Consider the following 23047-nt stretch of genomic DNA (forward strand, 5'->3'; position numbering starts at 1 on the left):
CTTTGCAGTGCTAAGTAGGATAAGCCAAAGGTGAATGTTTACATCACTGATGCTGATATGGAAGCTCAATCCTTGTGATTCCATGCAGGCAGTCCATGGGTGCAGTCCATGGGATGCCTCTCACTCCCTAACATGTTTCTAACTTGTGTCATCCAACTTGGTTCAAAACACAGGACCTGGCCCAGCCCACTGCTATTGTCCTAACCCTTGCAAAACTCACATTTGCATGGAGGTGGTCTGGAGAAAGAGGCACAAACCAGCTGATGCAGGGAGGTGATGCTGGAGACCTTCTAGTCCAAAAGTCTGCTCAGAGCAGGTTGGTCAAGGTCATGTCCAAATGGATTTTTAATATCTCAAGGATTGAGCCTCCAGAGCTTCTCTGGGCAGCCTGTTCCAGTGTTTCACCCTCATTATAAAAAAAAAAAAAAAATAAGTGAAATTTCCTGTATTTCAGTTTGCACCTTTGCCTTTTGTCCCACCCCCAGGCACATCTGACAGGAGTCTGGCTTTGTCCTCTAGGGGAAAACACCCCATTGGATATTGGTACCCACAGATAAGATCCTCCAGAGCATTCTCTTTTCCAGGCTGAGTGGTCCCAGCTCTCCCAGCCTCTCCAGGCCCTCAGTTGTCTCCATGGCCCTTCTCAGCTGTGTCTCACCAGGGCTCAGCAGAGGGGAAGGATCACCCTCCACCAGCTGCTGTGGACACTGCCTTATGCAGACCAGGATGCTTTGCCACAAGGGCACATGGCCTGGTCAGCTTGGCATTCACCAGGACTCCCAGATGCTTTTCTGCCAAGATGCTTTCCAGGAGGTCAGTTGTACAGGGTAATTCCTCCCCAGGAGCAGGAATTGTCACTTCCCATTGTTCAGCTCCATGAAACTTCTGCTGACCCTTCCTTCCAGCCTGCCAAGGTCCCTCTGAATTGCAGGACACCCATCTGGTCTGTCAGTCACTCATCCCAAGATACTTATTCTGACCAGAAAAGAAGTGAGGCCTTTTAATCACATCTCTCAGTTAACAGAATTCTAGCACAACAGAGAGTTTTGTTTCCATTGTGTTGTGAGAAAATTCAAGATATGTACTTGAGGACCGTACGGAATTTATGTCCTGCTCTTTAGACACTTATTTACAATCAGAAAGCACAAAGGTCTGCATCTTATAAGATCATGTCAGTGAAATTCTAACCGCATGAAGTAACAAACCAAATAAGTCAATTTCCAGTCACATTTTTGTTGTCTTTTATACTTGGGATACTTGCTTTTTGTTTATGCGTGCCTTGTCACTAAATGTGTATCACCTTTATATTGTCAACAGCAGAACAGACTTTAAGAAAAAAATATGTAGCAAGGATTCTATTTCATTGAGATGTGTTGGAAAAACACTACAAACCACAGAAAGAAAGTCTGAGTTGCTTGTACAGGGATGTTGAGATTGCTAAAACAGCCCTATTAAATGTAGTTGCTTATTTATTTTTTATATCAAATGGGCTTTCAAAAGCTTTGCACAGTGTTATAAAATAAAAAGTCACTCATCTATTTCCTACTCTTCTTCTCTTAAAAGTATGGAAATGCATTCCAAAGTCACAGGGCAGAGTTTAGCAGTGAATCCAAATCACTTATTTCCACAAATATCATGGGAACTGGGATTTCCCTAACAGTTTTCAGACTCTTTTTTAAGGATGGTGTTATTTCATCAGCTATTTGTTTTTCTTCTGGATGTTAAGAATATTCTGAATATTTTAACATTTTTATTCAGTGAGAAACAAAACTACTTGCAAGCCCTGATTAAGAAGTTGCTTAGTTTGTTGCCCAGACAGGATCTGAGCACATAATCTTCAGTTCCAAGATCTACAACTGTCTTAAATCACTTGCAGGTTCATGTCATACTGGGGGTTTGTGGTTGCTAATCTGAAGGGAAAAAATTATGAGATACACGATTAATCAAGATCAGAAAAATAATCATGGCAGTTTCCTAGGTGCCATATGGAGGCAACCAATCAAAAATATGCATTTTTAAAACAAATACATAGGACTTATATGCAGCCTGCTCTTCATATCAAAGTTACAGAACAGAAATAATTTGTAATTACTTTGTAATATTTGGCTCAGATCAATTGCACACTTGTGTGGTCTACAGTGATTCAGGTGAACACCTTCACAGATGCAAAATGATGCCTTCTGAGCAATTCACAAAACAACTGGAACACACATCAAATCCTGTCAATATTTAGGGAGGGAGTAGAGAGAACCATAAATTAATTTTTGAAGGAACAAAGCCATTTAGATGTGAGCGGTCATTCAGAAAACTAAACATTCCTATGTTGCTTTGCTGGAATAATGAAGGATTATTAAAAAATCCCAAATATTTTAATTGAGTTAATGTATTACACGGTGATATTTAAATGCACTTGAAAACAGCCCAAGAGTGTAGAATTTGTGTGTGTGGTGTTAGGTTCCCAGAGTGCAGCAGGAGCTGCTGGGTGCAGCAGGAGCAGCACTGGGGTCATGATGAGACATAGAGAACATCACTCAGCAGGGACCAACTCCTCCCCTGACTAAAAGGGACCTTTAATGGGCTTTAAAACCAGCTGATTTAGCCCTATGTGGCCGAGAGGATACTGCTCCAGTCCAGATCCCAGGGCAGAGGGGTTGGTGGGGGGAAGTGAATATGCTGGAAAATATTGTGCAGTTCCCCACAGCAGTCATTTAATTCTTTGCATCCTGCAATCTTGCATTGAAACATCAGAAGTTTCAAAACTGGATGGTAAAATGAAGGGATAAAAGGAAGACAGAAAATCTGTGTTGTTTTCTTGTCATCAGACTAACCCCTTCAGTACTAAAGCTTTTCATTTGTCAGAAGAGAAAAAGTCCCAGAGCAGGAAATACCAAATAGTGAGGACATTGGATCTGCGTGTGACATGGCACTTTAGAAGCCTCTTGGCTCAATATTTGTTTGCTTTGTTTGATGGCAAAGAAGAATAAACCAGTTACATTCATGTGAAAAGCGTGATATCCTGAGAAATGGTCTAGTGCATGGTACACATTAGCTGTGTGAACATAATGCACAGCATAAGCAGGAAAACTCATATGTGAGTTTGAAAGGCAGCACTCATAATAATCCTTGGCAGTAAATCACATTTTATATTAATTTCCCCCTTTGCCCATTTCAAGCAAGTTCTGTAAGTATCTTTACTCTTAACATACTGCTCACACAAAAAATAAGGAGACTTTGTAAGGTACACTTCCTTTATACGTGCACTCTGTGCCTAAATTTAGGGTATATACAATAATATATTTTTCTAGAAAACAGTAGAGTATCCCAGCTTTTGTGCTGGGACACAATTCTGCTTCCTTCCATTTTTTAAGTCTTGTCAGTTCTTTAACTGCAATAGCTTTTGAACTTTCATCTCTCTTCAGCCAAAAACCTTGTTTCTCCCACTCCTTGTCCTGATCCTGGGCTACATTATAAAGATAATTTTTCCACCCCAGAAAAGTCTGTCTGAATCCTCTCTTTTGTATCTATTTCTTCATGTTTTAGGAGTGGACCCCCTGAAGGTGCCCTGGAGTTAGAAGCAAATGTGTAACAGTCTATGACAATCTTTTCAAAATCAAATGACTGTTTACTCTTAGAGATGAAAGCAGATTTGACCTAAAAATTATATTTTAATATTAATTGTATTAAAATTATTTCTGTACCATGACAGAATCTGGGGAAGAAATGAGGTTTAAGATGTGAAAACTGAGAGTCATTCAAACTCTCTAAATAGGGGTGAGATGGATTTGAAGAGTGGGCTGTTAGATGGATAAGAAAGTGTTGGGTGGTCACACCCGGAGAACAGTGGCTCAGTGGCTCAGAGGCCCAATGACTTCAGTAACAAGTGGTGTTCCTCAGGGGTTGGTTTTGGGGCCAGTGTTGTTTGGTATCTTCATTAATGTCATAGACAAAGCCTTTGAGTGTACCTCAGCAACAGGATGTTAGGGTCTTCCAGTGGGTTCGCTACTGCTGTTCCCATGGATGTTTAAGTATTTGCATGAAGTGACATCTCCAAGATGTGGGACCCAAATGTTCCTCCCATGAATGTAAAGTAGAAGAGTCAGGATTTGAACTCATTTTCAAAAATACAAGGGAAGTACTAACACAGCAAAACTATTATCCATACTAATGGGCTTCTTTCCGTTCAGAAATTCTACCTTGGACAAATTGTCTAAATTTTATTAAACTGTATCCTTAAAAACTGGCAACAGTAAGGGTCCCCAATGAGTTCTCCTCAGGTATTGGTCTGTTTTTATGCCTCATGTCCTTTCAGCAGGCTCAATGCCAGTTTCTCTCTTCCAATACAGCCGTGACATTTCTTGTCCTCTGTTCCCAGTGTTTTCTAACATTTTCATTGCCCTTTTGAGCTTTTGGCCCTAAGCCATCACAAACAAACTGTGCAATGCACCTGGAATCTAGGAAGAAAGTGCTGCATAATTATTAAGTTAAATATTGTCTCCTGACCCTTATAAAGAAATTTTTCATCTATTGCTTTTCCTGGTTATTTCCCAACCACCTGCTCTTAAGTTAAACAGATATGGTTGAATACTGCATATGCAAACAACTTGTAGCAAGTATTCGTAAATTATTACAGGAAAACTCCCTGCCTTCCAAAGAAAAGCAGATGTAAATTCAACTCTTTTGGAAACTCAGCCTCGATGGTGTGTGACTCTCTCCGTGGCCATTTGTTGTCAGGCCTCAACAAACTTTCAAAGAGCAGAAGTATTTTGTCTCCCATTGATTCAAGGCATTGAAGTTTCTAGATAATTCTGTCAAAGAACTGTCAGACACATTAATGTAATTTCTTTTGTTTAAAACCTGATGGTCTCAGCATCAGTTCTCAGCTAATATATATGGAAGCATTAACTTTCATTATAGGTCAAGATTCATTAAAGAAGCTGAGACGTGGCCTGAACTATTGCAAACTGTGTGTCATCTTTCCATTCCCTCAACTTCTCTGTGACTGTAGTGCTACCTCATTTGTTTTCTGCTCATTGTCAGTTGTCTCTTGATACAAAATAAAGTTTAAAAAATCTGGTATACAGCATAGAAACCCATCAAAAATTTGAGCCACAAAAATTCATATTCATACTCTTCATATTCATTGAATCTGAAGACAGCAGCAATGTAAACTTAAAAAAAAAAGCCCACTGCATATTTATAGGGACTTCAATTCCATTTTCACGGAATAAATTATATTTTACACTCCACACCATTTAGACTGCAATCTCTCTTCTGGCAAGCCAAGCTGTTATTTTTTGGGGATTGTTCCTAAGTCGTTTATAATCAGGCCACGGCACCACTGACAACAGCACCTTTGAAGTCAGGTAGGGATTATTAATTTGCTGTGAATTTTCTGAGGACCTTCATGTTCTTTCCATACACATCCATTAAAAGTCACAGAGGCAAAAATTAAGGCACCAGCCACAAACAAAAAATTAAGGTATCAAACTCTCTGGTTTCAGATTAATTCTGGACAGTGCAAAAAGCAAACCAACCTTTACGTTTTAATGTGGAACATGATGTTTTAAGGTTCCATAAATGTACCTTCGAGGGGGTGAGGTCTGAGAGCACTCAAAGGCTCAGAACTCTGGGCAATGAACCCCACAGCTCCACGCAGCCACCCTTGGGGGGCACAGAAAGGGGAAATCATTACTTGTGGCAACATTTTTAGCTCTCCATCAAAGACCACAATTGCCAGCGTGCATGTGCGTGTGTGTCTGTCTGTCTGTGTCTTCCCTAAAAGAAAAGACTGTGTCCATCTATACAGGTTGGATACTGTGAGGAATTTCTTCACAGAAATGGTGATTAAATATTGGAACACTCTGCCCAGGGAGGTGGTGAAGTCACCGTCCCTGAGGTGTGAAAGGAAAGATTGGGCATGGCCAAGGTCTGGTTGACACGGTCGTGTTCAGTCACAGCTTGGACTCGAAGATCTCTGAGGTCTTTTCCGACCCAATTGATTCTGTAATTCCGGGACACAAACCGATACAAACTTTAAGACTGGAAACACCAAGGCGGAGAGGCTCGGTGAGGCCAGGGCGGCCGCGCCCGCGGTCCGGATCCCTGGGGAGCGCGGAGCCCAGGGCTGCTACCGCGCGGAGCTCCCGGCTGGGGGGTGGCTGAAAGGCTCACCCTGCCCCGGGGAAGGGGGCCGATGGCCACCCTGCGGTGCGCCTGATCCCCGGCCAGCTCTGCGCAGGGACACCGGGGCAACGAGCAGCGGGGCACGGGCGGGCGCCCTCAATCGCTCCCCGCCTCACAGCCGCCCTCGGGCTGCCGAGCGCATGCGCGGAGGCGCCGCCTGCTCCGCCGAGCGCGCAGCGGGCGTTGGGGCAGCGCGGGGCGGCAGCGCTGGCCCTGCTCCGCACCCGGGCGGCGGCGGTGAGTGCGGGCAGTGCGGCTGAAGTGCGGGCGAAGTGCGGGCTGGGGCGGGCAGTGCGGGCAGTGCGGGAGAGGAGCGGGCCGGGGCGGAGAGTGCGGGCAGCGCGGGGTGCGGGCGGGGGCCGCCGGCGGGAAGGGGCTGCCCGGCGCGGGGACGCCGGGAGCGGTGCCCGCAGGGAGCGCCCGGGGCGGGGGTCCCGCACGGAGACCCCTGAGGGGAGTGAGGGCAGAATGCGCCCCGCTGTCCTCCGCCCCTCGCCGCCCTCCGGCGGCCGGCAGCCTGCCGGTAAACTCCTCTCCAAGGGTTTGTGCTATTTCCAGTTAAGCCCGGGGAGAAAATGTGTGGAGTGTGTTGAACAAAGGAAGAATCCTGCGGGATTTGTATTTTGGAAAAGCTTAGCGACTCTCTCCAAAATGGGCAGCTGATACGTTTTTCCCCGAAGTTTTAAAAAACGCCATCCCCCAGAACAAAGCCCCGGAGCTCAGCCGCAGCCATCCGAGGCTCTCGTGTTCCTGTCAGAACTTTTTCCACCGTCGGCAGGGTCACCCAGAGGCTGTGCTGGAGATGCGGTGGCCAGCACAGGCGGTGCGGCTCAGGCTGGGGCTGCTGGGGTGGGATGGTGTGTTTGAGAATGAGCCCGACCCTCCCGGGCTCTGGGGCACTCTTCCTAGGCCTGGTGCTGGCAATTCATCCTCACCCGCAGGAAACAGGAGGGGCAGAGGGAGCCTCAGTGCTACCAAAGTTGAAGCTGGAATTCAATGTTGCATTGGTTGAGGAGTGAGAGAGCAGGCGGTGATTGGGCTTGTTGGGAAAAAAACAGAGGGGAATGGAGCCAGTGAGTAGAAGAAAGAAGACTATCAGCACAGGAAAACACTTGAAAGAATTTCAAGTTCTCCTAGAAAAGTTTGTGAAGGGGAGAGGGACAGTTATGCAGATGTTGGTGTTCTAGGTTAAAATCAAGACCTTCAATTTATTATTACTATTGACTGTGACTAAAAAAAAAAACCTAGTTGTATTTTTCTGCTCATTACCACCTCCTTTACCATCTTCTCCCCGTGCTGGCATCATTGTTGATAGAGCAGGGGTGGGGAGTGGCACGGAGCATTACCACCAGATTCAAACTGGCCTTTTAAACACTTTTTCTGATTAACCTAGTTAGTAATCGTGTCTGTTTCCCTGCACTGCCATAGGGATGCTTATACTGGCTCAAGGAAATGTGGCTGGGAGGAAAAGAGTTTTTTTAGTTGTACATAAACGATTAGGTATGCATGTAGAAGCCCTGTTTTTTTAATGTACACGTGTGTATTATGCACACAGACACACACACCTGTGTGAAGGGGTTGTGCAACTGGGAGGTTGAACGTTCTGGCCCTTGTGTTGAACAGAGGGAGTGCCATTGATAAAGCCCTGTGGAGGAGGTTTACAAGTGCAAGAGGTGATGAGCAGTCTGAGGAGACATACCTAGTAAAGGTGACTGAGATTGCAAGAGTAGTTCTTGCTGAACCAGGGCAGTGAGATTAGAATCCAGAGAACAGGGGACAGGGAACTTGTATGTAAGAGTATTGTATGGAAACAGGAGCGAGATTTTTACTTACCTGTTCAGTTTCAGCCATCTCACTTGACTTCTTTTAGACAAGAAAACTTCATTTTCTGGAACAGATTAGGCTGGAACCTGGCATCCTGAGTAACTTGGTATTCTTGGAACTAGCAAATATCAGGAAATCTCTGGGTGAAACTTGGATTATCCTTTTCTCACACAAGTTCATCCAGAAATTTGTGTCCAACTAGTGTACTCAAGAGAGCAAAGCATTGCATCTGGTTGTTATACACGCAGGCGTTGAGATTACAACTTGATTATCAGTTTGCTTTTGAGAGAAGTGGGTAGTTACACACAGAGTAACTGTACCAATAGTGTCATTTCCAGAAACACAAATGGAGAACTGAAGTTTTGAAGTTAGCTTTAATTCAGTCTCTTCATTCATCTAGAATGAGCTTCAGTTTTCTATTAAGTAATAACATATTGTTTCTTGCATAAAAAATTCTTTTGTACTCAGGAAGTTTTTTGGCCTCATCCTTCTTACTTTGGTTGCATGATGTCAAGACGTTTTCTTGATGTGACTCAAATCTGCATCAAATTCTGCTTTGACCATGGAATTACAAATTTCCTTGTATATTCTGTTGTGCTTATCACCTTAGATCTCAGTACTCAACTAATTCTCCCCTTAATTGAGAAAACTCTCCTAAAACAAGCAAATCATCCTGCCATTCCACATGAAGAGTGAAAGATAAAACTGTGGAGACCAAATCTGGTCCAGGTAGGATCTGATTTTTTTCAGGGTATTGAGTTCAGTTGTCCTCATTTATATTAAGTTGCACAGGTGCAAATGAATGTCTGTTGTAAACTTATTCTGCTTTTGCGAATCAAGCGGTCGGATTTTGGGAGATGCATCCCTAAAATAAAATGTATGTAGTTGGTGTCCACATTGGAACAGCATTTTTAGATAATTTATCTAGGGTCATGAATAAATTCTGTGGCAAAAGCAAGATAAAATATACTTCAGGACTGTGCTAATTTTAGACTACAGCAGCGTGAACCATTTTTGTTTGCTCTGTCATTTTAAACAGCTCCCTTTTCCTGTGATCCTCTTGTACATCATTTTGTTCTGCCCACCTCTGTGACCTCCCTCACTTATGACAGTGTAACCATATCCATATTCTTTTGGTGAGGCAGATCACAGGATCAATCAGGTTGAAAACAGAGACTTCTCTGGCTTACTTTAGGCTCTTCCCTGGCTTGCAGAAACAGCTGGACAGGCAGGGAACAAGAGATGTGGTTGGTAGCACAGGTATGAGTACTGGGGAAAAACGAACCCATTTTGCCCCTCTGCTTTCCTCTTCCGTTATTCCAGTAAATCCTATGTATGTCATTTCTTCCCATTTACTCAACAAATGACACCAGGTTCCTATAGGCAAGAATTCAAACTTTTTTTGCACCATCCTGTGCAAGAGGATGTTGCAAAAAACAACTTTAAGAGCTTTTCCTTTCAGTTTGTCAGCTCAGTCCTGAATTTTGTTGCTGGTTTTCATCTCAGTCTTTCATGACTTCCCGTCAGCTGTGTTTCCAGGATGTTGTCTGGTCTGGCTGATGTCTCCTTAGTGGTTGTTTTGCTTCAGCCCCTACAGACAATCTACTTTCTTGCCCCCACCATTCCTCTCCTCTCCTCTCCTCTCCTCTCCTCTCCTCTCCTCTCCTCTCCTCTCCCACATTATAAACAAAAGCACTTGCAGTGTGCAGTGGAGAACTCTACAGAGCTGGCAAAGGAGTGGCCTGAATGACCTAATGTCTCCTCTGTTCTCCTGCCAGCTGAGTTCAGATGTTGGTAACTATTTGACCTTTTAAAATCTAATCTGACCATGCCCAGACCTTTCCTTGTTTACCTTTGCTTGTCTTACTGATTCTTGTTAAGTAAAATTTGATACACATTTGTGTGGTTTGAAATACACTTAACCCATTCTTTTCTTGCTGACACTTTTGATGGTGCTGATTATCAAGTAATCAGTGTTTTAATCAAGGTTACTGAATTCTATTATTAGAATAGCTACATTTCAAAACCAAAGCTTTGACAGTTAAAGAAATTCCATGCTAACCATCTAAAATCACGCCATGGATTTTGGCTTGCTAAGAAAACAGATCTGTTGAGAACTCTTTTGTGACTATTTCAGGCTGTTGCTTACTTTTAATAATATATAATCACTATATAAAATAACTTTAACTTTGAATAAAAGTTAGGCATCTGTTCAGAACTACATTTGTAAAATCAGACAAGAAATATATTTGCACAGCCCAGTATACTGGAGGTAGTATCCAGGGCTGAGACATGCACCACACTGTAGTAGTACATGAAGTGTTGCCCATTTTCATAGCAGGAATGCTGCTTTGTGCAAATAGAATACTTTTTTTGACCACAGATATCTTTGCATGGGTGAGAGACAGACTATCCTGCAATAGCATCTTGAAAGATCTTTGAGATCCCTTGTATTTTACACATTTCATTGTGCATTTTACCTGCTCAGTGGAGTGTTTCATTTCAGGTGTTTGAATCAGCCTTCCAACACTGCTTCTGAAATTACTTTTGAAAGCTGGCATCTCATGTTTGAAGATCACACACTTAACATACTTCCAGTTTTTCATCTTAGTGGTCAGTCTGTACCAATATGATTCCTCCAAGAGTGGTCAAAGGAAGTGATGCTAAAATCCAGAGGTACCATGTGAAGTATAGGATGGGAGTAATTTGTCATACATAAAACTGAATCCTAGTGAAGTATTCCTTTTGTCACCTGAAACTTTAGAAAATCTGTATTAGCCAGAACTTCAGGGTGGGTGAGATTTTTTTGTTTGTTTGTTTATGCCAAGAATTGTGGTAATTCTGGATGTTCTTGTTTTGCTGAGCTCTTTGTTTTCCTGTAGTATAACAATGGATGGACCAGTTTCAAGATTCACTTTACAGCAATTCTTCATTAAAATTCCAATGACTAAATTAACCGTTTGACATAACTGTCTAAACTGTAATATTTATTATAATCAGCTGTATTTGTAAATGTTTCCTACTTGGCATTGAAGAATGGCTCAGAAGGTGTGAATTTGTTAGCTCACTGGTGTGAAGGCAGTTTATGGAATCCTAGCAGGAAAATTCATAAATAGTGGCTTTAACAGAAGAACTTCAAGAACTTTTGCACCTGGCTGTTTCTCCAGGTTTATCAGTGAGTTGTTTACTGACCTTGTGTGTATTCTTCAGCTTTTATTTGCAGACTGTAACTCTTCAAACTATTTACTAAATAAAGCTGGGAGGAGAAACTTTCTGTTTGTCTGTCTGTCCCTAGTCTCCCTTCTCATGGCTATGGGGAATTGGGAAGGGTTAAATGAGGTTTCAGGGTCAGAATTAGTTAAATCTCCTGCTGGTTTTCCTATAGATTTCTCCTGTGGCAGCTGAAACGAGCACAGTCTGTGATATTTTTTTTCAATACTGCTGAGCACTTCTGAGTATCAGTAATGGAATGGGCTCACTGTTCTGTTTGCTGCTGTTGGTTGTCAGAGCTGTGGGCAGCAGCAAAATGAAGGCATGGCCTGTTGAGAGCATGGCTGTATAAGCAGCTTAACTCATCTAAGCTTCTCCCTCTGCCTGATAACGGGAGTTCTTCCTTTTCCACTCCATCCTTGCTGGGTTTTGCATTTTGACTGCTTCCCTCGTGTTCTGCAGTCAGCTGCAGCAGGGACCTGATCTGTTTTATTTTAAAACAAGCGAGAAGGTGAACAAACTCATCTTTTATGGAAAGTCCACTTAGGGTGGGTGAACTGTAAAGAAGTGCCCAACTACAAGCTCATCAGAGCTGCAGTTCTCAAAAATGGAAAAGTATCAAAGCACTTTCACTGTGGCTATTTGTTAGGAACTCTTGGCAAAAGATTTGATCAAATTTTTTATCTCAATGTAAGAAAATTTTATGATTGATGATTGATCTCACTGTAAATTTTTGATTGATCTCACTGTAAATTTTTTACAGTGAGATCAATCATTCACTGGAACAACCTCCTCAAGAACATGGGGGGATCCCTGTAACTAGAGGGTTGGTTTTGCAATTGGGTGCTAGATAACCTCATCAGGGCTGCCTTCCACGCAAAAGGTTGGACCAGACAATCTTTTGACAGTCCTTAGCTGCTCTATGGTTCTATGAAACTGTTTGTATGGGTGAAGCAATCTATACCAGAAATACACAGGGTGGAGGTGCACCTGCTGATGGACAGCACACTGGGATCTCTCCAGTGACTGCTGCAGTGTATTACATGTGTGAATGAGTTACCAGACCTAAAAAGCATCAGTGGTGTATTTTTTGCATTAGAAGACTCCTCCTCATTTTCTGTGTCCTGTAGTAGGTGTTCAGGTTTGTGGGGGAATAGGGGAACACCCTTTCAAATCTTCCAAGAACAAAATGTTAGACACGTTAGATTCTGTAGAGGATCTGTCAGTTATGAATGAAGTTTTCAAGGGCTAACTTTATTTTATTCTGTGTATGCTTCTGACACAAGATAAATCACATCTTCAAACACAGTTAATTGCACACACAAATTGGACACATCAATTTGGCATGTGAGTTTTAGGACCTTCAGTATGAACATCCTCTGAATTGCTTTTTTTACATGCATTTTTGTGCTTCCTACTCGGTCGAATGGGTGTTGCACTGACTCCCTTCCTAAGGAGTAGAAGAGCAACAACAGAATTACTGTTTTAGTTTTGGGACCTGGCCTTGTGTTTTTACAGTGCTGGAAAGTGCAAAAAATTGTTTATAAGTATGACCTGATATTGGTAGGTATGGATTTATGCTGTGTGATTGATCAGCTGTGACTTGGAGCCTCACTGTGATCCTTATTTCCTCATAAATGACAGTTTGAATTAGATGTTAGTTCACCTTCCAGTGTTTTCTCCAGTTATGATGTTCAGAATGCCTCCGTCCTCTAGATCAGTGTGCTTCCTCTAGGGAAACTGCCGTGAATTTAAGGTTTTCTACTGCTCAGTAGTAGTTGATTGGAAGGGACCATGAGTAAAATTGCTGGACTAGAGGTCACAAGGGATGCAGAACTAGTTCCCTGGGAGGTTGACTTTGGTGGCAGATACAGTCTGGAAAGTTCACACTTCCTTTCTGTGGCTGTCCTGGGGAGCAGAGTGGCAGAGAGGAGAAGGGAGGTGAGTGGGAAAGGGACACAGCTGAAGTGCAGAGCACAGAACTGCATCAGCCACATCAGGGGGCTGATCCCCACTCAAGGGTGGGCGGCAGTGGCAGGAAAGGAGGAGAAATTCCTTGACTCCTCTTCAAGGCTGAAGTCAAAACGTGTTTTGCTATACCCTAAATGTGTAAATGAGCTTTGTGGGTAGGTTTGTTCAAATCCTACTCAGAAGAAAAATTTAGTGCAATGCAGTAAAATAATGTGTGCATCTTCATGTGTTTGGAAATTCAGGTAAAGTTGTGTGAGAAATAATGGACGTGGGTGTTGAGAGAAGGAAATTAGAGTATTTAGTATTTTAAATTCACCTTTTTTTAACCCTGGTTTGTAGGGCTCTTTACCCTTATGTTTTACTTCAGCTGCACTGTGGATTCTGGTGGTGTACAACTTTCTGTATGCTCTCTTTATGCGATTCCCCAGTGTGACAGAAAACTTAATAAAATCTCTAAAGGATTTGTGCCTCATTATCTTTTGCCTAGTTACCATATAATTCAATAATATGAAATATGTGTTTATGACTCTTTCATAACTTCTCTGCAATTTGATTTTGGGTTGACTGGAAAATCCCATTAAAACATGCTCTGAACTGTTGTCATATATGCATTGCTCCAGGGGAGGACAGGCAGGGTGGAAATTTATATTAAAGCATGCTGACGGTGTGTAAATGCTTGGAAGAGAAGGCTTTGTTTGCACATTTCTCTGGCTTAGTTTAGCACTTCACAAAGGAATTACTTTTTATTGGTTTGAGGTTAATTTTTTTAAATTAAATGGGGTGTTAGACTTGGGCCTACCAAACAAGTGCTAAATGCAGTTTCTGTACTGGGCAGAATGTTGCCTCATCACAGAAAAACAAAATAAACTTCATTAAGTAGTAATCTTATGTTTGCTGTAGAATTATTGCACGCAAAATAAAGATACCAATGTGAAATTACCCAGGTTCCTTTTTACTGCAAATTGCACATTCTGAGATCTAGAATCTTTCTGGGGTTTCTTAATAGCTACTTGAAAAATACTGGTAGTTTAGGGGTAGTCTGATTTTTAAAAGTAGCTGTTCCTGCTTGCCTTTTGCAATATTGTAATAATTCAAAGAAAAACTTCAGTGAGTTGAGGAAAACCTTTTTCAAATGTATGGAATTGTCAGGAATCTCTTTTTCTGCGGAAAGAGCAGACTTGAATATTGGATACAGATTAGTAGAGTTGGAGGCTGAATCTTGTACGGCCAGTTTGTGTTATTGGAAAATCTGTAAAGGTATTATTTGTGACACTTGGGTCATAGTTTTGCTTTATATCTGTGTTGGGGAAGAAGGTATCTGTAAGAGTTTCAGAGCAGGATAAATGGTACATTGTTGGCTTTGATCTTGTGACCTTTTCTGAGCTGATAAACACTGTACCTGTAATGAAATGACATTTTTGTGAATGGACTGTGTCCAGAGACTGTTCCTTGGCCCTTCTCTCACAACATCTAGAGAGGTATAATCTAAAATAAAGGTAGTACTCTTTACTTTTTTTTTTCCTTCCCAACTAACCCATATATGCTTTTAAAAGGCAGAAAGCACTGTGGTACTCTACTTTGTACTTATTATGAATGCTTTGATGTGTTGATTTGGGAGACCAGAGGCAATGAAAAAGAGAGATTGTAGGTAGTGAGTAGGACCTTTAAAGAGACCACATGCCATCTATCAACTCAATTTCTGGTTGTGTCATGGTGTTATGTGCTGATATTTACTCCTCTGGTCCTAGTCCAGTTTTAAACCACTTTGGAGAGGAACTGGATGTAGTAACCCATTTCATACTGAGCTCTGGGCTCCTCTCCTTTCACAGCCAGGTCTGGAGAATTGTGTTACAGTAATCACCAAATCTCACCCTCTTTATGGATTTCCTTTTTAGATGTCTTAAGTTGTTTCTGCTTTTGTCTTGAACAGCATCCTATGGCAGCAAGTTCCATGAATTATACACTATGTGAAATATCAGGTGCTTTGGCTGATTTACGTTTGTGTCAGTTGAGGTCAGTGGGTGCCCTCCAGTTTCTCACGTTGTGAGAAGTAATGGTTGGCTGCAATGTGTTGCATGTGTTACAGTTAGATCAGCTGAAGGTCTGCCTTCTCTGAACTGAAAGGTTTGTTATAGTGATGATTTAAACACAAAGGATATTTTCCTTCTCTCCAAATAAATAGCAACATGTAATTTTTCATTCATTTACAATGCAGTTTTCAGCTGAAGTTGGGAGCTGCTGACTATTCCTCAGTTTGTTGTCTGTAAAACATCAGGAGATGGTCTGAACTACAAAATCAAAGCTGGCCTGTTTGCAATCTAGAGAACAGATGCAAATGTTTCATTTGTATGAAAACAGGGACAGAATAGGGGAGGAAAATAAGATAAAATGCACATTCAAAGCTCCTAATTTAGGGAGGCTGTGAGTGAAAACATTCTGCAGTATTCTGGTACGGTTCTTGTGGGTTTTTTTCTTTAAAAGTGCCAGTAGGTCCATTGATTATTTTATCTTACTATAAATTTAAAATAATACATGATAGATATTCAATAAGTACCTGTCACTTTACTAGTACAACACAGGATTTTATCAATGCATTATGTAACACTTCAACCACGTGTGAATGTGTACCAAAGGGATCATGTACTTTCTCTGGCTTATTCTGTATTGACTTTGTGTGTTGCTTTATTATTATAGAAGCTGGTAACATTTTGGAGAGGAAGTTTTTGAAAGTATCAGTAATGGTGATCATAAACTAGATGTTAATTTTGGAATCTGTGAGTTTCCACTCCTTAGGGGGGTGTGTAAAGAATGTGCTTTTTTTGTTTGCGGAGGTGAGGGCTGGCTAGGTTGTCTCAGTTCCTGGATTAGCTGTCTCTGTGTGTCTCTTTTTCTGGTGTTTCTGAGAAACTACTCCAGTATTTCAGGTTTTTAGCCTTAGACTGGGCCCTGTGGTGTCCTGTGTATTAGCAGGATATAATTTCCTCTTCAAGAACTTAATTTTTGAAGACCAAAGACAAGCACAGAGACTACTTCAGAAATCTCTTTGACTGTATTATTTTTTTATTTTTGAGAGGTTTTATTGTTTCATTTGTTTTTTGGTTTGACGGAGAGCCTCACATTACCTTTGTTTTTGTCAGCTTATTTATCAGAGTAATTTTGTAGCCTCACAGAACATTTTTCCCAAACGTTCACTATCACCACATAACAACCTTTGGCTCTTTACTGAGAAATCATTTTTGTAGAGGTTCCTTCCTCCACTACTTACTGCTGAGTGTGGTCATACAGTGCACGTTTGGTGTATCTGCAGTAGCATTTTGGTTCAGATTAGGATTCTTCCAATTGTCACTACTTGCTGTGCTTTGGTTTGCATTGCAGAAACATTTCAAAACACTCAGACTGAGATATTTTTGAATGAAGGCAAACCAGAAGATAAGCTCTGCAGTCCCAGTGCCAGACAGTGCTCAGCTCATGAAAGCAAGTTAAAGCTACCCCAAAGTAAAATTATTGACCTGTGTTGTGTAAGTGTTACGTCCTCAGCAGAGATGAAAGCAAATTAGAGCTGCCCCAAAGCAGAATTCTTGACCTGTGTTGGGTCCTCAGCACCAGCTGTTCAGCTCTTCAGGTGCACTCCTAGTGCTCTGCATTCCTAGCTAATGGGAGTGTAGTCAGGAGATCATTATTATGCACTTAGAGGTTATTATTCATGGCCACTGAAATTGCTTCAGATAAAGAGTCCAGCTATTCAAGACTGAGTTAGAATAGATGATATCCAAGTGGTTGACAAGTTAGATTTCTCAGCTGGCTCCCAAACACTAATTAGGGCAGGGAGCACTAGATCTAGAGTCAAGCTGTGTTCCTGTCTCTGTTACCTTTTCACCTTTCCCACCATTAATCTGACTTCCCCTCCATTCCCTAACTTATCCTTGCTTATCCTTGTTATCCAGCCGCTCCCCCATATGACAATATTCTGACATCTCCCATGTGCTGGCAGTGCCCTTTCCCGGTTCTCACCTCTTTAACCTACTTGAGTTGTCCCCTTGTAAAGGGCTGTGGGGCTGTGCCTGGTCCTGGACATGGTGTTTGCTTCCTGACTGCCAACTTCCTGCCTGCAAAATAGATAATGGTTTTCAGCTGCCAAAGGCACCGTGACTGCTGAGATAACTGCTGCAATTGGTAAACCCATCCTCACTTCACTGAGAGCATTAGTGGGTTTTCTCTGTTCTTCTTGGTCATTGATTTTCATGGAAAATGTGTGGGAGCACAGAAGAAATCTCAGTGTCAGATTTAGTTAAAAGGTACAGGCAGAGGAACAGAATTTGGAATAGATAAGTGACACAGCATCAGTTTTGTGTCCAAACAAAATCAGGAGAAAAACACATCCTACTGGGAAAGCTTTGTTTAATTGTTTATCATTCTCACTTGAAAAAGGAGAGGAATTGGTTATTGTTATATCAGCATTTCAATGAATTATCAAGTTAAATGCTCTAAATTTGAATTCCTATGGCATAGGAGATTGTATAACCTAAAGCAATGTCTTTTGACAGTAGCTTACAGAAGAGTGAGGTGTCTGAAATTCTACTCTACAGGCTGCTCAGAAAGGCATGGTCTCTTGAGGGTTGGTGGAATTCTGGTTTCCACACAGATGATTATGTAAGTGTTCAGTTATGCCTCCCAGGAACTGCCCCACATCATCCCCAGGAGTTTTAAAACAATGCAATCCACCAAAATTCTCCCCGTCTGTAAAGAGTTTTGTTACTTCTCCTGCCAAATGTCCTGCTTGCCAAGATGTATCAGGACAATGTTTTTGTTTGGTTTTTAAAGGGAAGGGAAGGAAGAGATAGCTTAGATTATAGCAATTCCCCCTTTGAACCTCTGGAACTATAGAGAAAATAACCAGCCAGAATATTGCCACAGCTTAAACAGAACAAAAAGCACTGAGTGAAGAAGGGGTAATGAAGATGAGGCAGAAGCTCAGACTCCGTCTCTCCAGCTGCAGTTCTGTCCAGCTGCAGTCCTGAGGAGCTTCCTTCTCTCTGTTCACAGGGTGGTGTTGTGCCCTGTGCATGCTCATTCCGTGAGTAATGAATGGTGTTTCACTGGGTTTAGGGTGCAGCGGCAGTCTGCTAAGTACAGGTTCTTTCCTCTTAGTGATCTGGTCTGTGGTTTTGGGTGCTTAAGTTAATTAGGATGTTTTATAATGCTGTGATCAAATAGCATATACAAAGCAGAAGGTTTTTCAGATCTCTGTTTTACTCTTCTCCCATGTAGTCTGAAGTAGGCTAAATCTTTTGCATCCTCATCTGACAGAGTAGTTTCCAAAGTGTTTTCCCTCCCTCTCTATTCCCACCAAATTCCCTGGAAAACCTTGCTTTTGCAAGCAAACTGAGTTAAATAAATATGGCTCTCCCATATCCTATGGAATTCCTATTCAGAGAAAAATCAATCTATTTTCCAGCATTGGAATCAATGTAAATTCTTTGGTACGCTTTTCCTGGGGAGAAAGCTCTTTGGAAGCAGATAACTGTAAATGAAATTGTACTCTTTCCAAGCATGTAAAAGACGTGGTGCCAGTGGGATTTTTAGGGAGGCACATGATACATTCTGTATAAATGGCTGTTAGATAATTAAATAGCTACACAGGAAGTCAGATAGATAATGTTTTAATATTTCTTCTAAACAAACCTCCCCCAGGAGTGTTCCAGGTGTTGCATTGCAGCTGGTTTGGGACTGAGGAGCTAGAACGGGAGTGTTTATTTTTAGACTGAATGTCTACTGATCTTTTAGTTAACAGTGTCCCTGGAATGGACCTGCTTTCATAAAAAGCACCGGAAGAACCTAAATATTGATAACTTTAAGAAACTATGTAGCTCTTGGGCTTCATGAATTGTACAGATTACAAAAGTAAAGTTAACAGCTGTATCACTTGGCAGAGTTCTGTTGCAGAATGGAAAAAAAAGCCACTTGCCCCTTCCTTACCTGGATACTGTCATGCACATCCCTCCCCAGCTGGGACAGGAGCAGGGGGCCTTGCCGTGTTTTAAATCCTTTTTAACACGGCAGGTAAGAAACTAGGTGAGCTGCTTTACATTAACCTTACTTTCTCTTCTCTTCTTCCTCCCTTCCCTTAAGGACTCGCTTTGTTCTGGATGTTCTGTATCCCTGGAGCACATGACAGTGAGGGAGAACAGTGCAGGCAGTTTGTGTGCCCTCAGTCACATCCTCTGTCCTTTAATGGTACGTGCTGCACACAAGCTGCCTTTAAGCTTGAAGTCAGGAAATGTACTCAGAAGAGGTGTGTGCCTGCCAGCCAAAGATGGTTATCCTAATAAATGCAATAAAATCCTGTAGAAACACTGTCTTAAGACAGAAGCTTTTAATGCTGAAATTAGTTACCTTCCCAGTTTGAGAGACTGTCACTGCTAGAATATGATTACCACCTTTGGAATTATGTATAGAAATATTCTATGCTTTATGCTTATAAACAGTGTATGCAAGATTTGAGTACTTGCAGAATTGAGAAAAAGAATATTTAGGTTAGTTGTGGAAAGAAATGTATAGCTTGGTTTGTTATTTCAGTATTAATTCTTCTTTCATGCAGGATGTTTCTCCTGGTAAGAGGCTGCAGCGTGTTGGTGGTGAGCAGGGTACTGCTTGTAAATAGCAGGGGTGGTGTTGGTGTGTCTCCTGCGCTCTCTCACAGGCTCTAGAATTCAGTGTTTCCCACTGAGTCATTATAATTCCTACTAGAAGTGTGTGGTTCATTGTTTTTTGTTTTGTTTTCTAAGCATTCTACAAGCAGGCAGTCAGGAAGGGTCACGTGTCGGTTGGACCCGCTGCCATTAACTCAGAATTGGACACTCAGCATGGGTGTGGGGCTGTACAGCTGTCCACTGTGTTGTCACATATCTAAGGTGATGTATAACCTTACAGAAGATGGATAGAAGAGGGATTCATGAAACAACAAATTTTGGTGTTTCAGTAAGGTTTGTGAGGACTTAAAAGCAGGAAGCTAAGTAGGGAGTTGGACAGAGGAATAAATGAGTCAGTAGTAAGTCATGATGCCCCTGTGGTGTGACCAGCCCTCTTCTTCTTTATTAGCTGGCTTATGATGGTAAAAAAAGGGTTTTGTACTTGTCTTTGTTCAATCCCTTCCTCCAAGCCACCTTTGAACTATTTAGCCAGTTTGAACCAAGAGTGTTGGAGTAGAGGACTAAAGTGTAATTAAACTCCTTCCCTTTAGGGGAAGGGACTGTTTAATAGAGGGTAAAGTTGTGATTTGTGGGAGCTTGAAAATGAAGAAGTTTGAGAGGAAAGTCAGGAGAGAGAAAGCACATTTGTCAGAGAAGGGGCATAATTAGTGCCAGGGTGCTCTGAATACTTGTAACTGCTGTAAAAATCTAATGTGGATTGATGAAGGGAAGTTTCTGCACTACAGCCACTGACTGAAAAGCTGTATTTGATATTTCCTGGAGAAGGGCATACTGTTTCCTTCTGTAATGAAGGAGGTAAAGTGAAACATTATTTGTGTTCTGTAGTCACTTCAGCAACTCTTTATTTTGTCACTAGCCCCAAATAAAATATCCTTTGAAGAAATTAAAAGATATTCTACCTTCTGTTTTCTTTTTTCTTCTCCCTGTGTTTTCCCCATTTTCCCAACCTGTGAGTCAGTGTCCTGGTGTTGATTCCCAGAGAACATGTTACGCCAAGTACCAAGTGCCAGATGCCAAGGCAGAGGCAGTGACTTGCACTGCTCCTGGTGGAAAACATCCCATAGCAGGGGAGAGGCACAAGGTCCCCTTTATCCCAACACAGTTCCAAGTAGGCAGAGCCATCAGAGGGATTGTGACTCATGGATGTGGATGCTTGTGTTCTGTCTTGTTTTTCTTTTTTAATTTTGAATACACACACTCGAGTTTTGTTAAAAGGGTGAAACATTAAAGACTAACTGAAATTTATTGCAAGAAAATGACCCTATTCAAGAGGGGAAGCTTAGGAAAGGTCTATTTAATTCACTGTATTGCTGCCACTTGACAGAGCAAAGGAGAACTCCTGGCTGCTGCCTCTTCTGTTGATATGTGTTTATTTGGGGGGCTGTTGCCAAACCAGCTGTCTGAAACTGGTGGATAACAAATGGCAAAAGAAAATAATAACGTAACGGGTGAAGAAAATAGTTAGACCACTAGCCAAATCTTTCATCACCTGTTTATTTTAATAAGTTTAGCGGTTTCTTCATCATAGATACTTGGGTTTTGACAATGTGACTAATCATTAAATGCCACTAATTTTATTTTTATTCAAGAAGCAAAGGGCAAAGGTCATTTGTTTTGGCATAGAGTAGTCTGCTGAGAAAAATTCTGGGTATTAAAAGAGGTTTTGTATACATTCTGAAAAAAAAAATTAAGCCCTCTGCTTCTGTCAATCTGCAATACTTAGTAACAACAAGCTAAAAACTATGGTGGTGAGATTTCAGAGTGCCTTAAGGTCTGCTCTTTATTCCCATTTATTTGCCTTTGCAGAGGTTTGATGAACTTGCTTTAGAATCACTTTGCTCCTTCATCCCTCATCTTCTAGTACCATTCCTACAGTTTTGTTAGCAGGCTGGGAAGCCTTCATGGAGCGCCGTTCACCTCAGCATGCAAGTACTGCAGTCTGCTCTTGAATGATGAGTTACAGTGTTGGGCAGGCCAGGCTGGGAACATTAACTTTCCCTCTTTGTTTATTACAACAGCCGTGGCCAGCCTTTTTTACAGAAAGGTTTGCTTATGAGGGTTTGGATTTATGGAAAGTGAGGACATTTGGGTGCTGGGATATGTTGATGTGTAACCTGGCATCTGAAGGCTGGTGCTGACCCTTAGGAGTAGGTAATTTATTAATAAAAAAACCCTTTAACCTTGTGGTGTTCTACTAACTTGGTTAGACAGTTGCACCTTTCTCCACTTTGCTGGAAGCTTTTATTTCCCTGACTTTTCCCATACCAAAAAAGACTCCAAGGAGCTGCACTACTCTTGCTCCCTCCAGGTGCAGTTCTTACTGGCTCTCTGCCTGGTGGGTGCAATGAGCTTCAGGCACCTTCTCAACTGAGAGCATCTCCTGTCTGTTCTCTTTCCAAGTTACAAAGTACATGTAAGTTCTTGTAGGGCGGGTTGGGATCCTCTCACGTAGTGCAAGTTCCTTTGCCAAATCGCAGGTCTTGTTCTGCGCTTGAACTTTATGCAGGCATCCTGTTTTAATCAGTACCTGACTCTGAATGAATTTCCATGCATTCACTCTGATTTCAAAATCTGATTTATAGACTAAAGATAATGAGTTGATTTGATGATCTCTGCAGAGTGAATTGAAGTCTTAGTTAAGGTATAAGTAATTACAGTGGAGAATGTAATACCTTTAAAATTCAGTTAAGCAAAACAGGTCGCATTTTGTTTGAAATTATACTCACCCTCTTATTCCATATTAACATTTTTGATATTCTGAATTTGAAAAGCCTTGAAAAATGTTAAAGAATTCACCATTTCAAAGGTTATCTTTTTCTTGGGTAGTGTTCCTATACTACTGAAATCAGCCTGCATGCAGTACTGGTACAACTCAAAAGAGGGGTTAATTTTGATCATGGAGTTTAAAATACTGATGTATTCATACCAGTATTTGGGAATCAAGAGAAACTTGTCCAAGTTGATTGTAATTTGCAAACTCATCAGGATATTTGCTCTTTTGTTTACAGACTTGATATTTGCAAGTTCCCGGCCTGACAGCAATCACCATGGATAGTGGTAAGTTTAACCTACTGATGAGTGTACATTCTCTATTATTTCCTGTTAAGTACACAGTAACACACCCCAAAACTGTCTTTTGCTCATAATCC

At 41.7% G+C, this 23047-nt stretch overlaps 1 protein-coding gene across 6 annotated transcripts in view; it reads left to right on the plus strand.

The window, feature by feature from the left end:
• Window positions 1–6291: 6291 nt before the first annotated feature.
• Window positions 6292–23047, plus strand: part of PRRG1 (proline rich and Gla domain 1) — a 35268-nt gene continuing 18512 nt past the window's right edge. Inside the window, exons 1-3 of one of the 6 annotated variants that reach the window (XM_038136360.1) lie at window positions 6307–6420; window positions 8618–8736; window positions 22907–22955. In XM_038136360.1, the coding sequence (XP_037992288.1) occupies window positions 22946–22955 (10 nt within the window). In that variant the 5' untranslated portion in view covers window positions 6307–6420; window positions 8618–8736; window positions 22907–22945. The other 5 variants (XM_038136384.1, XM_038136378.1, XM_038136348.1 and 2 more) reach the window with 5 other exon arrangements.

The sequence above is a fragment of the Motacilla alba genome, chromosome 1 (assembly GCF_015832195.1).
Source record: "Motacilla alba alba isolate MOTALB_02 chromosome 1, Motacilla_alba_V1.0_pri, whole genome shotgun sequence".
Lineage (NCBI taxonomy): Eukaryota > Metazoa > Chordata > Aves > Passeriformes > Motacillidae > Motacilla > Motacilla alba.